The sequence below is a fragment of the Notechis scutatus genome, chromosome 3 (genome assembly GCF_049901735.1).
Source record: "Notechis scutatus isolate UNSWTSFEM ecotype Mainland chromosome 3, rNotScu1.2, whole genome shotgun sequence".
Lineage (NCBI taxonomy): Eukaryota > Metazoa > Chordata > Lepidosauria > Squamata > Elapidae > Notechis > Notechis scutatus.
In genome coordinates, this window is record NC_142011.1 from 92,410,352 (window position 1) to 92,425,791 (window position 15,440).

Here is a 15,440-nt window from a genome sequence, read left to right on the forward strand (position 1 = left end):
TAGAGATGAAGCGAGAGTACAATTTTTTTGTAATTCTTCCTATCTTCTTGGTGGCTTTTTATACTGGACTGATTGCCTGGAAATCTTGAAATAGGAAGCACATTTTTAGAGGATGCTTTCCTGTCTCTAAAGCAGAGTTTAGATATTGCTTAAGAAAAGTTGCTCCTTGAAGCAAAAGATAACATCTCTTTCAGGGTGTCCATCGAGGCAATATCCAGGAGTCTGTCTTATCAGTTATGGTAATATGTCAACTTCATACCTTCCTGAAATAAAATGAGCTCAAGATCATGGCATACTAGGAATGTCCAGATGGACTAATACAATGCACTCTTTGTATTCTTCTATTCCAGAAACTTCAATTGATTCAGCACTATGATGGATTGCACCATGTAGAATGGGCTATGGTGGAATGTAATCTGAATTCTCAGGAGGAGGGGCTTTATTCCAGAAGATGAAAAGACAGCAAGGTTTAGATAGTTTGGTTGAGAGGAAGAGGAACAAGACAGCTCCTCCCTAAAAGTTATCAGAGTAAATCTTTAATGGTGCGTGTAATTTGCTTTAGTTTGGCAAGATTTCTGTCTACAGATGAGAAACAATAAAGGAAACTGCTTGGAAAAAAAAACTCAGTGTGTCTTTCTTGGTTAATGCAGTCTAACATGGGTAGAATATACAGTGTTGCTTACTGAATTAACCAGAACAGGTATCTCTGAATTTAAGACAACTTCCTGTCCCCTCCCACAAACAAAATTAGACAGAAAAATATTACAAACAGACCAAATCCTGGAGAATTTTCCTTCTCAATAAAGGAAAATTCACATACGAACAAGAAGCCACACACCAGAAAAGTACATTGAAAAATCCTCCAGTACACTGAATTGCCCACGTTTTCAGGACAAAATCCAAGATAGGCAATGTCAAAGACACCAAGTCCTAAGCCATGTTTTGCTTTATAAATGATAACTAGGACTTTGCACTCAAGAGTTAACCAGATTGTGCAGCAGTGATGTCAAATGGCAATAACAAGTCTGTCCAGTGAGCACATTAGTAGCTACCTTTTGCAAAAAGTGATCTTTAAGGACAATTAATTTGAGTAATCCGTATAGGAGGCAAAAAGAGCATGAACGACTGAGCTTGACAGTCCAGCCAAAGCTTGACAAAGATCATTTTGACTATGACACTATTAATCCAGAAGCAGCTCCAGGCCTGCTCTTTCAGGAAGAACACAACCCCACCCAGATACAAAGTTGGAAAAAATCCCAGAATTAGTAAGCGTCTGAGTTAAGCGCCACTCCATCTTGCTTGGGGTGATTTTGAGGATGTTCTTTCCCATTTAACTCTGACAGCTTCCAGACATCAGGGCAGGACTTTCATCACATGCCCCATATAGCTGAGTACTATCAGCAAATTAGATACCTCATTTCATAACGATTTGCTCAACTGATAGAAAAAAGAAGAGGCTCAGGAGTGCCCACTGCCCTATTTTTCTTCCCTAAAGTGGACTCATGCCCTTAGAAAAGAGTGGAACTGCCATAACACAATGTTTCAACTCTCACAGGCAACCCACAAGGATCCAGTTCCTCCATGAATGTTTCCCAGGACATTGCTGTCAATTACCCAACATACATATGAACTATGTGTGTCCCTCTGTGTAAAAATAGTGTGCGTGTCCATTAAGACTAGCTCAAATCTATCCTCCATTATCATGTCTTGGTTCTAATTGGTGGTTATTGGTTTTACCAATACTGGGCATTTCAAACAAGCAGAAACATTATTTTGAAAATTGATTTTATTAAAAAAAGAGAGAGAGAGAGAGAGGAATGTAGAAGTTTGTGCTTTAAACTGAATTTTAAAACAACTTTCAGAACTCAGAGAACAATTAAAATACTGGGCCTTTGAAGTATAGTCTGAGTTTTATCACAGATATATGTTGTTGTTTTTCTTTTGAACTTATACAAAGTTAAATGGTGTGTTTTTAACCCTAGGGATAAATCCCTGAGATGCCAAGCTGTTTAGCATAAATTTTGATACAATTCTAATTTTGCAAGTTCTCTTTAATATTGCATAATACTCTATACACTGCCTTTTTAATGCAGATTTGGAACTTCAGAAAAGTACACATATTCTTTGTAAGAGTATCTTCTATAATCAGAAAATAAATAAGAATTTTATGAATAATGAAAAGTATTTACAGCACTCTAGATAAATCTGGATCCAATTTTTTGCTTCTGCTCTTCCTTGTTATTTTTCTACTCTCCAATACAAATTTATTAGTATGCCAAGATCTATTGCATTTAGTGAAATTTAACACTGAGGTAAACTTATTTAGAATTGTTAATTAAGTCAGTTTAGTATCATTTTCATTAATCAAGAGGAGCATACTGTACAGACTTGAAAGCAGTAGATCTACATCTGATTTAATATTTTGGTTAAATGTAGAGAATAGAAAGCAAAGCCTAAGAATGACACATGTAAAGATCATTACAGGTTGTCCTTGACTTACGATCACAACTGAACTGGAATCTCAATCACTGAAGGAAGCAAACATTACATGAGATGTCATGTGACTACTTTGCTCAGCCATTGAAATTCTGCCACTCCCTGTTGCAGTTGTTAAGTGAGAATCACAGGTCATTAAGTGAATGAAGTCCCAAATAAAGAGTGTGGGGGTGCTTGGGGGAGACAATAATAGGTATAAGTATAAACATGAGTAAGAATACAGGAAACAGGTACAAATAAATGGGGACAATAGGACAGGGACGGGAGGCACGATGGTGCACTTATGAACGCCCCTTACAGACCTCTTAGGATTGGGGTGGGGTCAATAGTGGATAGTTTGAGGTTAAAGGAGTGGCGGTTTAATTATAATCTTTTAAAATGTATTTTTTTTAAAGAGAGATAAATTTGAAGATCCCACTCTACCTTCAGCTGACTTTCCAAAGATCTGTTTGCAATGCTACTGAACCAAAAGCACTGTGTTCTAAAGCACTGGAGCAATTAAGATGTATTTATTTACAATGTATACATATAATATATATAGAAATGCCATAGAATATGTATTTGGTTTGAAAAAAAAAGACTACTGGAAGTTAAAATGTAAACACATAAAGAATAATGCAGCGAGAAAACGCTAGATTAAGAAAGGCAAATTGAGCTAATAAAATGGTGTTGTACCTGCCAAAATAAGCTGTGTGCATCTCCTTTGATGAGTTCAACGATGTCTCCAATCTGGATGAGTAATGGAGGACCATCCGGTGGAACTGGCTGGGGAATTCCAGTATAGTTTCTAATCACTTGCATTTTGGGTAAACCTTTTGAGAAAGAAGAAGAACTAGCAATCTACATGTGATAAAAAGTTAAAGCAATGTATTATCTCATACAAACTCCCCCTTTTTTTTATCACTGCTATTGTTTCCTGAATGGACATTCTTCCTCAAATAAATTCACCAGTCTGATGGACTTTTTTTGAAACTTATGTTCTCCCTTGCATACTTTCAATTCAAATAACTCAATTGCATACTTTCACTCAATAGCGTACAAATGAAAATTGAGAGCAATTACTGAAATAGGAAATGAGGGTTCTGCTCATAAATATGAAGGGAAAAATTAATAAAAATTTAAGTACAGGTAGTCATCAACTTACGACCACAATTGAGCCCAAAATTTCTGTTGCTAAGCAAAACAGTTGTTAAGTAAACTTTGCCCCATTTTAGGACCTTTCTTGATACAGCTGTTAAGTGAACCACTGTAGTTGTTAAGTTAGTAGCAAGGTCATTAAATGACTCTGGCCTCCCCACTGACTTTCCTTGTCAGAAGGTTGCAAAAGGGGGTCATGTGACCCTGGCACACTGCAGCCATCATAAATATGAAACGGTTGTCGTGCGCCTGAATTTTGATCATGCGACCATGCAGAATGCTGCAATGGTCGTAAGTGTGAAAAATTGTCATAAGTCACTTTTTTCCAGTGCCATTGTAACTTTAAACATCATTAAATGAACTGTTGTAAGTCGAGGACTACCCATAACTTCCAACCAGAGACTCAGTCAAAGATGTTTAAAAAGCCTAGGGATGTGCTTTCATACAAGCACTATTTGCACTTCTTCGATTTGCTTTAAAGGAAACTCTTTTCTTGAGGCTGTTGCCTAGCTCATAAAACAGCAGCCGATATAATTTTAAATGAAAAGGAATCAATCTTTTGTCTTGAAGGAGGCAGTCAAATCAAATCTTTATGATGATCAAAGACCAGCGTAAGCAGGGCAGGGCCCAGTCATTAAGCATAGAGAATACAGCAGACTCTAAAAACAATAACAGTAATACAAACCTAAAAGACACAAAACAAAAGGTATATATAAAAACAAAAGTCTAAAATAAGGAGGGGTAGAAGAATTAGATGCGTGTTAGCATAAAGGTTAGGACGTGGCAGACCAAATCTATCACACTATAGAACACTATGATGAGTTGGATGCTCATTAAGATTAGTTTATGGCACATATCATCATCTGATGGATATGAAAGCACTGCTGCACAGAATCTGGTGACATGGTTCCAGTAGGTGATAACCAAATTAGTGCCTGAAAGCAGCAAGGAGGTAGAAAATTGTCCTGCGTGCCCTGAATCTTTATGCAATAATGGTGAGAGGAGGCTAATACAATTGTCTCTGCAGTACAGGCCCTGATAAAGCACATGCTCTGTTGTTTCTGTGTGACTAGAGTCACAGGACATTGGTTATCCAGGTGGGGAATCTTCCTGTATTGGCCTTCAACAACAGAGGAGGTACAGGTAGCCATTTTCAGCAATATAACTGCCCATGCCTTTTGAGATTGGGCACATCTGTGGCTTTGTGAAAGATGTATCTCAAGACTATCTAATTTTAGGGCAAAAGGGGGGGAAATAATAAATGCTTTTAGATCCTGATATGAGAAAACACATTTATGTTACTCACATCTGAAAAGAAAATATGTTTAGTCACAAACTGTGCCACGTTTCTGATACAATTGCTTGAAAAGAAAATGCCAGTTTTTCCTAGGTGTTATTGGATTTTCACAGTAATTGCTTTCATTGTACATTATGAACAATTCTGATGGTCAAAAGCATCTGTGATGCCCATCACACTACCTGAAAAATAAGTATGTTAGAGTGGTGGCATCTGAGTTGCTCTCTCTTTTTTTTTTTAATGAAAAGTTGTGCTTTTTGGATGTTTGTTTTTGACTTACCAACTGATCAGAAAATAAACAGCCCAGTAATTCTTTTGACCTTTGGGCAAACTACTTGAATTATTCTGTGTGTTTGTCTAAAACAAAAAATCTGGGCTAGTTTCCAGATGCTTATTTATTAACTGGCCTTTTGTTTTTTAACAGATGCAACCATCTAGCAGAGGTATTTTCATTTTTCAGGCATGCTTAAGCTGAGGTATTGCTGCTTGGTTCATCAAGTCTCAGCAAGCTGTTTCAGGGAGTTCCTCTACTGCTCAGCTATCTTGAAGAAAAAGGAGCAATGCCTCTTTCTGAGAGAAAATGCATTACCCACACAACACAGTTGAACCCAGAGGGATGCAAGGGGGGTGGGGATAATGTCAGACCGAAAATACATTACGCAAAGCATGCCTCTCCTACTAAATCTCATGGGATGGTAGATACCACAGGGGAGAGATATTCTCATAAATAACTCAGCTCCAAGCCATAAAGGTCTTTGAAGGTACTATGTGGGGCCCAAATAAATTTCTCTAAATCAATATGATTGTAGGATGGAGTTGTGTTTGAACCTACAAAGCTAGTGACAGTAAAGTCACAGATTTCATCCATTTGCTATGGTTTCTGAGGCCTTTCGATTACAAGTTTAAACTAAGGAAATCTTTATCCAAGATATACATGTATCTTTTTTCTCCTGTGTCCCCATGATCATTTTATACATATTTGAAACTGTATATAAAACTTCAATGCAGGAATACACTGTAAGAAATCTACCTCTGCAAATCTCTCTCTCTCTTTTTTAGATCTCTTTTGAATCACAGCACTGAAAATCAAGATGCTATACTCACTTAAACACTTTTGGCAAGTTTAGCATATATCCATTTAGACCAGCAATGTAGCTAAAGACTAATTAAAAAGGTGTTTAAATACTGAATTATTTATTATTAATTTGAAGAATATGGATTAAAAAAATAATGGAACCATGGGTAGAAGCAGGAAAAAGTGACATTGCTAAGAATATCACAATTCAAAAATCTGGTTCAAACCTCACTCATTGTGAGGGAGTAACACTTTTTGCAGGTGCATCTATGACACAGCAATACTTAATAGATAATCTTTTATCCATCAACACTGAAACATTCTAGCTCATTACTATTACATAGATAACATGGAACTCAAGAGCAAATGTTTATTTAATGTTTCCATGAATGTGCACTTCAGCATTACTGAAAATGGTTGGAGCCATTTTTTATCTTAAATCTAAAGGGTTGAAGCTTGAGCTTTAGAAATCAGACTGAATGAGTCATATAATTAATGTCTAAGGCACTATAACTTTTCATTTAGCAGCTTTACAATTTTTGACAATTTGTTTAAAAGTAAAGAGACTGCTAAAGTTAAGTAACATTATAAATATTCTTATTAATCCTGACCATTCCAAGGACTACACAGTGAAAAAATATAATGTACATGGAACAGGAAGAAAACTCTAATATTTGTTAAGAAATTGAGCTGAATAATATGTTTGCATTCCATAATTCTGTACCAAGTCTATTTTCTTGGTGACATGATAGATTCCTATGTTTTCAGAGATTTTGTGTATTAACTGTTGTACTCTGCCCAGAGTTACTTGTTTTGAGACACAGGAGGCTATATAAATTTGAAAACTAATTTGGAAAAAAAAAATAAAGCACCGCCGAATGTGAGAAAACATTCCTCACCTCTAATGTAATTTTTGTAGCAAACCTCTAATTTAATTTTTGTAGTAATGTTTATTTATTTATTTATTTGTAAAATTTATTAGCTGTCCGTTTTGCCAGAAGGTAACTCTGGGCAGCTTACAATATTAAAAGATAAAACTGTATTGTTTATAATGTAAATACAATACTACAAAAACAACCTAGCTAAAAAGATGAGGGGAGAGGCGTTTTGATGAGAAGGGAGGGTGGGGTCGGTTGTTAATTTATCAACCACCTCCAATGTGAAACCCCTCTGCTGGAATCTTTAAGCTCTTACAGAAGGTAAGAATGGTGGGAGCTAACCTCACTCCAGGGGGGAGGAAGGTAAGATATTCTAAAGGGCAGGCACAATGTCAGAGAAATCTCCTCTCCTGGACCCCACCACCAGAATTCCCTGGTTAATGGGGCCTCCTCTAGTGGCACGCCTCCTTTATTGGCGGTCCTTCAATACTATAACTTAAGCAAATGTCTTAAAAAATGGAATATATATAATAAACCCAGACCAGTGATGGCTAACCTTTTTGTCATTGCATGACCCCATACACATGTGTGTGACCCCCCCACGAACCCCACACCTCTGCGCAGGCATGCACATCTCCCATGTGTGCCCCACCCTCGCGTATGCATGGCAGATACCCGACAATTAGCTGGCTGGCGGGAGGCGCGTGTGCAGGCGCAGTGGACCTGATCTGGGGCGCCAGCTCACATTCTGGCAGAGATGGCTCTTCATGCCACTTCCAGCACGCATGCCATAGGTTTGCCATCAGGGCCCCAGACCTACCGCCATTGGCAGGTCATTAATCAAGTTCTCCTAGTCTGTGAAAAATACTTTATCATTTAACCCATTAAAACTTGTAGATTTGACCAAAAAGTTAAGTTAAATTAAGCATAACCGCATAGATGTCAGAAGCAAGTTAGATTCCATCTTTCTTGCTGTAAAACAGCCTGGTCATACCTAGAGTCTTAGAAGTGGCATTCTGATCATAAGGCATCTATTTTCACAGAGATGGAAAGGAAACAAAACCAAATCATTTTTATAGAGCAATGCTATTTTCTAAGCATGCTTTAAATCGCACCTCTTATTCCATTTGCAATGTTTTCTAGCTATTTTTGTTTCTGTTGCTGGTGTTAATAAAACTGTTAAAGAGGAAAATTTGCTTTCTTGTGCCTTATCAGCTCCTGTCATCTGCATTTAAAGGGAATAATCCCTCGAAAAGTCTCTAGAGGATTTTCCTTAATAGATTTACCCTGAAGAAATGAAACTGCTGCTGGTTATGCAAACAGGAAGGAGAGCTGCATGCATGCAAACATGAGGGCCCCCACTGAATTTCAAACAGATTGGATATTCCAGGGAAAGAGAGTAGTTTATCATATCTGATTGTACTGAACAACACCACTACTGACAGTCTCTCAATATCAGGATCATGGGATCTTTGCCAGTATTGAAAATCAAGCAGAAGTTCCTGATGTGCATTTCAAATATAGCAATCAAAAATCCTTTTGACTCCAATGGAATCTGCATTGCCTTCAGCACTACATTTCTGCATTTTCCCATTTCTTTCCTAAGAACTCTGCTGTTACACCAATTGTGATTGGAGTCCTTGGAGCAATACCCAAGGGACTCCCTTGATATTTGGAAATTTTGAATTTACTGCACCTGAACACCCTAATTTTACAAAATAATAATAATACCCAGTTTGGCTCTACTTAGTTCCAATTCCTTAGATACCCACTATCTTAATAATTCTTGGGTCCTTGGTAAGAATTTAAATGATTAAGTTTTCACAAGTCTTTGATTGTGAATCTAATTGTACAGATATTACACATGTAATAAGGACATTAAAAAAACTAGCAGGCAAAGCAAATAACAGGATCTGGCAATGGTTAAGAGCAGGAAAGTTGAAGTGAGAGGTAGAGGGGCTAATTCTGGTTGCACAAGACCAAGTCTTAAGAACAAATACACACAAAACCAGAATTGGGAAGCTAGAGACAGACAGGAAATGTTGTCTGAAAGAAGCTGAAGAAACAGTGGGCCACCTAGTTAGCTGCTAGCTGCATGACAAAATAGAAGCAAAAGTGCAATGGAATATCTACAAGAAAAACCATTTGCTTGTGAGCAACAACTGGTAGGACTACAAAAGAGATAAAGTAACAGAAAATGAAAACGCTAAAGTGCTCTGAGACTTCAGAATTCAAACAAGTATCACTTGACAAGCACTTGAACACCATTGGCATTGACAAAATCACCATCAGTCAACTGCAAAAACCTTGGAATACTTCACATTCTGCGACAATACCTTTAACACCGTCAAACAATATCTACCTATCCCAGGAAAGGACTTGATAGATCTACAAAAATCCTGTCTAAACATCTGCTGTCTGTGCAACCAACCATAATAATATATAAAAGTTTGGTTTTCATTTGTATTTGACATACAGTCATAAACCAAGTCTATTTATCAACGATACATTTCAGACTTTAGTCTGCCCTATGAATTATAACGGATGCAGAGTTTTCTATATAGTTTCTATTTGTTGCTTTTTTATAAAACTGCACACAAAGTGATTCGCATAACAGAAGCCATGCAAAACCAAATTTAATATAAAGTAAAAAAAATGAAGGTTATGTCCCCAATAATATAAAACTATATGAATATTACAATACATTATGTTGGGTCTAAATCTTTTACAGATTTTAAACAATGCTAGGGCTTCAAACTCAAAGCTGAACCTTCTCAACCATCAAGCATTATCAAGTGCAGGTCAAAGGGGAAAATGTTCTATCAGTCTACATTCAAAGTTCTTGCAGAAATTGAATCCCATCCACTACTAACCCAGTGAAGCTGTCAAAGGTATTGCTCTGTTTCTGAAATTGCTCTGAAAGAACTATGACCTACTAACATAATCGTGTATATCATCAAAAGCCAAACTTATTTTTTATTTTTGCCAGCTTGATTCAAATAACATGAAAGAGTAGCCTCAACCTCCATGAAAGTAGGGAATATACTACTCTGTGCATACTGTTAAACAATAGCCATCTATGAAGAGTAGTGTGAATTGGCCAATATTTTTAATGTTTGTGGAGAAATACCTATTAAATGCAATCTTCTAAGTTGAAAGTTAATCAAACAAGTATAATTGAAATATAATTACATCACACAAGCTGAAGTTGTACAAAGTACCTATGGAAGTGATAGCCATTATCTTTCACTGTTTTAGTCAGCACTATATCTCTGAGTCCCTACTTTTTTTTTCCTATGTGAATTACAAGGTTATCTTTTTTTTCCATATTAGCATCCTATTTGAATAGCCCAGACATATCTCAAAGCTATATAATAAATACACACACACACACACACACACACACACACACACAAACACAAATACTGAAAACTGAAAACAGTTTCATCGGCCAAGTGAATAGATATATTTGACTTATGGCCCTCTGTGATCAACAAGGTCAACTTCACAGCCAGAGAGACTGTCCCTCAGATAGCCAGGCTGAAATGATTATGGCATATTGAACAAGAGAGATTGCAAGAAAGACCTTTCTTAATAATTAAACAGGGTCACAACAAGTACTAATGAGAAAGGAAAGAGTGAGCCTTGAGAGAATGAAACAGCCTACCCAAACAAAAAACTTCCCAAAGAGATATTCCACATGGAATCTGGAGATCCCCCCTTCTTGGTATAAAGTTTTTAAAGTTAAATCTTTAAACTGACCCAGAAAAACAAATGGGTCAACTTTTGTTACTGGTATCTGATTTCCATACAGAATAATAGCAAGCAGCCCAAATGCTTTAGTTTGCACTAATCTTCCAGATGCTTTTCAAGGGCAATATATGGTAATATTGCAATTGTCTACATATGATTTAACCATAACATAGAGGCACATCTGCTTTAGGAAAAATCATCACTGGTGAAATAAAGAAATTGTGGAAATGCTTCCTTTGCAGCTGTCTAAAAATTCAGAAACAGTGAAGGACAGTAAAGTCTTCATTTAAAAACCTGATCTTCTTAGGGCAGTGGTGGCTAACCTTTTTGGGCTCCTGTGCCAGCACCCAGAAGGCAATGCATGCACCCCCATCTGCACATGCGTGCATGAACCCCCATGCACCGCACATCACTGCACATGGGTGTGTGAACTCCCATGCGCCATGTGCCTCTGTGCATGCACGTGTGATCCCCATGTCTCCCCATGCACACCGTGCATCTCTGCACATGTGTGCACATCTCCCACACACCCATGCACCCTGCGCATGTGTGCCAGATACCCAACAATCAGCGGGCGGGTGGCGCGCACACATGTGCAGTGGGGCTCTTCCGGGTGACTTGTCGCATTCTGGCATGCACAGCCACTTCCGGCATGTGTACCATAGGTTCACCATCACGGTCTTAGGGTTACAAAGTCTTCCAGACATAGTAGATGCCAAATTCCTAAGCTTTTTTTTTCTTATTATGTTCAACCATAGATAATATGGACTTAATTTGACTCATCTCATCCAGCCCAGAATGAAATTCTTACAGCTTTACAGGATATGGAATGGTCCCATAATAATCAATGAGGAATTGGGTGTCATCATCAGTGTATTAGTGAAAGTTTGCTTCAAAGCTTTGCATGAGCTATTCTGAAAAATGAGCACACACAGTTGCATGCTATATATTAAGTTAATATACAATTTGAACTCCAGCCATCTAGGAAACTATACAGGTTTCAACAAATATACAACATCTTCTAGCAATAAGAGTTATTTAAGTTTTGGACACTGATGTAACTGCTAAATTATTAATGATAAATGAGCTAAATTTTAGAGGAAGATTCCTTCATTTATTTAAATTAAAATTTAGTAAATCATCAAAACATCATGATTCTTCATTGATTTATATCTTAATTAAGGTTCTGAGTCTACTAATTAACACTTGCCACACTTTTGTACGAAAAGAACTTGAGACACCCTGCACATGCACAATTTTTATATCTCAGAACTGAATGTGCCATTTTTGGATTTCAAAATGAGATTTAAAATTGAATTGAAATTTTAAAAATTCATCTCTTTGGCTCTTATGAAATGTAGAAGGTCAAACCGAATTTAGCTTAAGAAATCTTTAGTTGCTTTTTAAAGCATTCTGTTGTTTAAGACAGAGCCCAGATCTTAAGGTCAGCATTTCATAAAGATTTGTACAAGTGAGATATCCATTTCCACTGTATTCTCCACCTCTCAAGTAATGATTGAAAAAGATTTCATCGTCCTTCTGTGTCAAAGACAGCTCAGGATCTTTTGAAGTTTAAGATGTATGGGGAATGGGGTTATGAAAAACTATCTGTGCCATTCTTTATCATAGAGGCAGCAATAAGAACAAAACATTGGTTTTAAAGGGTTATCTAATCTTATATTTACAGAACGTCTGACTGTTTTCAGAAAAAGATATAATACTAGAAAAACTGCAAATTATTTTGAGAAGGGCAGAGCAATGTTAAGAGAACAGAAAGCACTGATTGTTGTTTTAAGATGACTCAGAAGGATTTTTGCTAGCCTTGAACCTCAGGAACCTTAGGCCATCAATCTATATGTCAAAAAGTTCTATTAACAGGGATTTACAGAAAGCCAAACCAGAACGCAAGTGTCTTAGAGCAGTGATCCCCAACCTTTTTGACGCCGCGGCCCGGTATCAGCTGGGCGCCGCGGCCCGTGCCGGCATCAGCTGGCGCCGCCATCTTTTTGATGAAAAAGTGCTTCCGGTGACTTCACGGAAGCATGTTTTCATCAAAAAGATGGCGGCGCTAGCGCTTCGGTGAGCTTTTCCGGGTAGAAATGGCTTTCACCCAGAAAAGCTCATCGCGCTAAGCGCCGCCATCTTTTTGATGAAAGCGTGCTTCCAGTGAGCTTTCTACCGGAAAAGCTCACCGGAAGCACTTTTTCATGAAAAAGATGGCGGCGCCAGCAAGCCGCGCCCGGTAGGAGTTGTTCCGCGGACCGGTACCGGTCCGTGGACCGTGGTTGGGGACCCCTGTCTTAGAGCAAAGCAAATCTACGCTACTACAAGATTCATCCACATCTAAACAAGAAGTTGATTTTCACAACTGTTCCTTCTTTCACTTTCCCTCTATCAAGTGTTGTTCGCTCTCAGTTTCAGATCAAGGGAGGGATGCATTCCCAAGACTTTGATAAAAGTGGATATGACACTCCTACAACTTGCTTAATATGCGCTGATAGTTTCTAACATGCAAAGTGATAAAAGTTTAAGATAGCCCTCCTACAATTCTGGGGATCTTTGAAACATCTGGATCTTTCTACCATCTCATGTGTACTACTGAACTAAAACTAAAAAAAAACAAAACTTGAAGGCTAAACATCTAGTAATAAATAGCTTTTCCAAAAGTTACTTGCAGGGATAAGGCATGCTGGTTCTTGTCTTCAACTAAAAGTTTAATGTATTTGTCTGGGCAGAGGCTCTGAAGCTGGCATAAAGACTGTAGTTCATGTGATACTTACAAGCATTAAACAAGTACTTTGATGAAAAATCAGCACATCAGATGAGAAAACAACAGAGCTCATTAACAACTGCGGAGTCATCCAACTATCCAGCTGCAATCACTGGGCACACAAAATATAACTTCTAACCTAAAGGCTCAATCTAATGATGTGAAGTAATGTGAATCTGATTTGGTTCAGCACTTCTTGTAACTTTCATTTAAAAGATGCAATGGAGACATTGAAAGATTAAAACCAAGAATCATGTCAACTATAACAACATCTTTTGGAATAAAGACATGTTTACATCATGAATAATTATTGGCATGGATCTGTGTGGCCAGAATTCTGTTGTACCCAACAGGACAAATTCAGTAAAGAAATATCAATACTTTTTGAACCAGAGAATCAAGTAAAACATAATTTAGGCTAATGATTTCCAAATTGTATAGAACTTGATTAAAGAATAATGTGCTTAGAACAGGGAAATGTTTTAGATGCAATAGAATCAAATAATGTGGAGACAAAAACCCCAAGAACCAAATAGATTAATTTGCTTAAAAGCAATCTGATAACTTCTTTTTCTGTCCAATTCCAACAGTAGATAGTGAATCCCTCTAGAAGAAGCAATACCAAAGTGTGATCTCTTGCATCATTCAACAACATTTCGGTGATATGCCAAATTAACAGATAACAGATAATCAGAGTTGGAAGGGACCTTGTAGGTCATCTAGTCCAACCTCCTGCCCAAGCGGGAAACCCTACACCATTTCTGACAGATGGCAATCCAACCTCTTCTTGAAAGTCTCAACTGATGGCGCTCCCACAACTTCCAAGGGCAAACTGTTCCATTGGTTGATTGTTCTCACTGTCAGAAGGTTTTGCCTTATTTCCAGGTTAAATCTGTCCTTGCTCAGTTTCCATCCAGGTGCTTTAGAAAATAGCTTGATCCCCTCCTCTCTGTGGCAGCCCTCAAATACTGGAAGACTGCTATCATGTCTCCCCGGTCCTTCTCTTTACTAGACTATCCAAGCCCAGTTCCTGTAACCGTTCTTCATATGTTTTAGCCTCCAGTCCCCTAATCATCCTGGTTGCTCTTCTCTGTACTTTTTGTAGAGTCTCAACATCTTTTTTGTAATGTGGTAAACAAAACTGGATGCAGTACTCTAGGTGTGGTCTTAGTAAGGCTTTATAGAGTGGTATTAGTACCTCCCTTGATCTTGATTGTATCCCTCTGTTAATACAATTTAGGATTGCATTAGCTTTTTCGGCTGCTGCTGCACACTGCTGGCTCCTATTTAGCTGGTTGTCCACTAAGACTCCAAGATCCCTCTCACAGTTACTGTTATTGAGCCTGGTTTCACCCAGTCTATATGTGTACTTTTGGTTTTTGTTGCCTAAGTGTAGAACTTTACTTTTCTCTACATTGAATTTAATTTTGTTAAATATGACTCAGTGTTCTAGTCTGTCAAGATCCATCTTCTTGGATGTTAGCTATTCCTGCCAGCTTAGTATCATCTGCAAATTTGGTAAGTTCCCCTTCTATTCCCTTCATCTAAGTCGTTAATGAAGATATTGAAGAGTACTGGGTCTAAGACGGAACCTTTTAAACCAATTAAAACTCTCTTCTCATGATATTGGAATCTGGAGAACATTTGTGTTTTGTTGGTTTGCACAACCAACTTGAACCAGTACAGTGTTCCTAAAAATGGAATGCTTTTAGTTACATGCAAAGAGATGGAAAATTAGACCAATGATTCCCATTATTTTATCCAATTAGGCACACAGAAGATTCATTCTCCCTGACATAAAAGTTTGAAATGGCACTGGAAACTTTTCCAAAATGCTGTTTCATTCATTAATTTATAGCAAAAAATTAGGGTGTGAAAAAACAATGAAGAATATTTCTTCCAAAAGATTCCATATTTGACATTAAAAAAACAGGTAGGAGGCTACTCCCGTGCAAACAAGCCCAAAGTAGTAGGAATATAATATCAATCTCTTTTTTTTCTTGCAGAGAGAAGATTTTTTCCAAGTAATTGATT

The 15,440-nt window shown here is 37.6% G+C and overlaps 1 protein-coding gene across 4 annotated transcripts in view; it reads right to left on the reverse strand.

Moving 5' to 3' along the window:
* The window catches only part of VAV3 (vav guanine nucleotide exchange factor 3), a 197,520-nt gene that overhangs the window by 32,276 nt on the left and 149,804 nt on the right, over nucleotides 1-15,440 (reverse strand). For all 4 annotated transcript variants that reach the window (XM_087960761.1, XM_087960759.1, XM_087960758.1 and 1 more), the window contains one exon: nucleotides 3,172-3,308. In XM_087960761.1, the coding sequence (XP_087816887.1) occupies nucleotides 3,172-3,308 (137 nt within the window). The remainder of the gene's footprint in view (nucleotides 1-3,171; nucleotides 3,309-15,440) is intronic.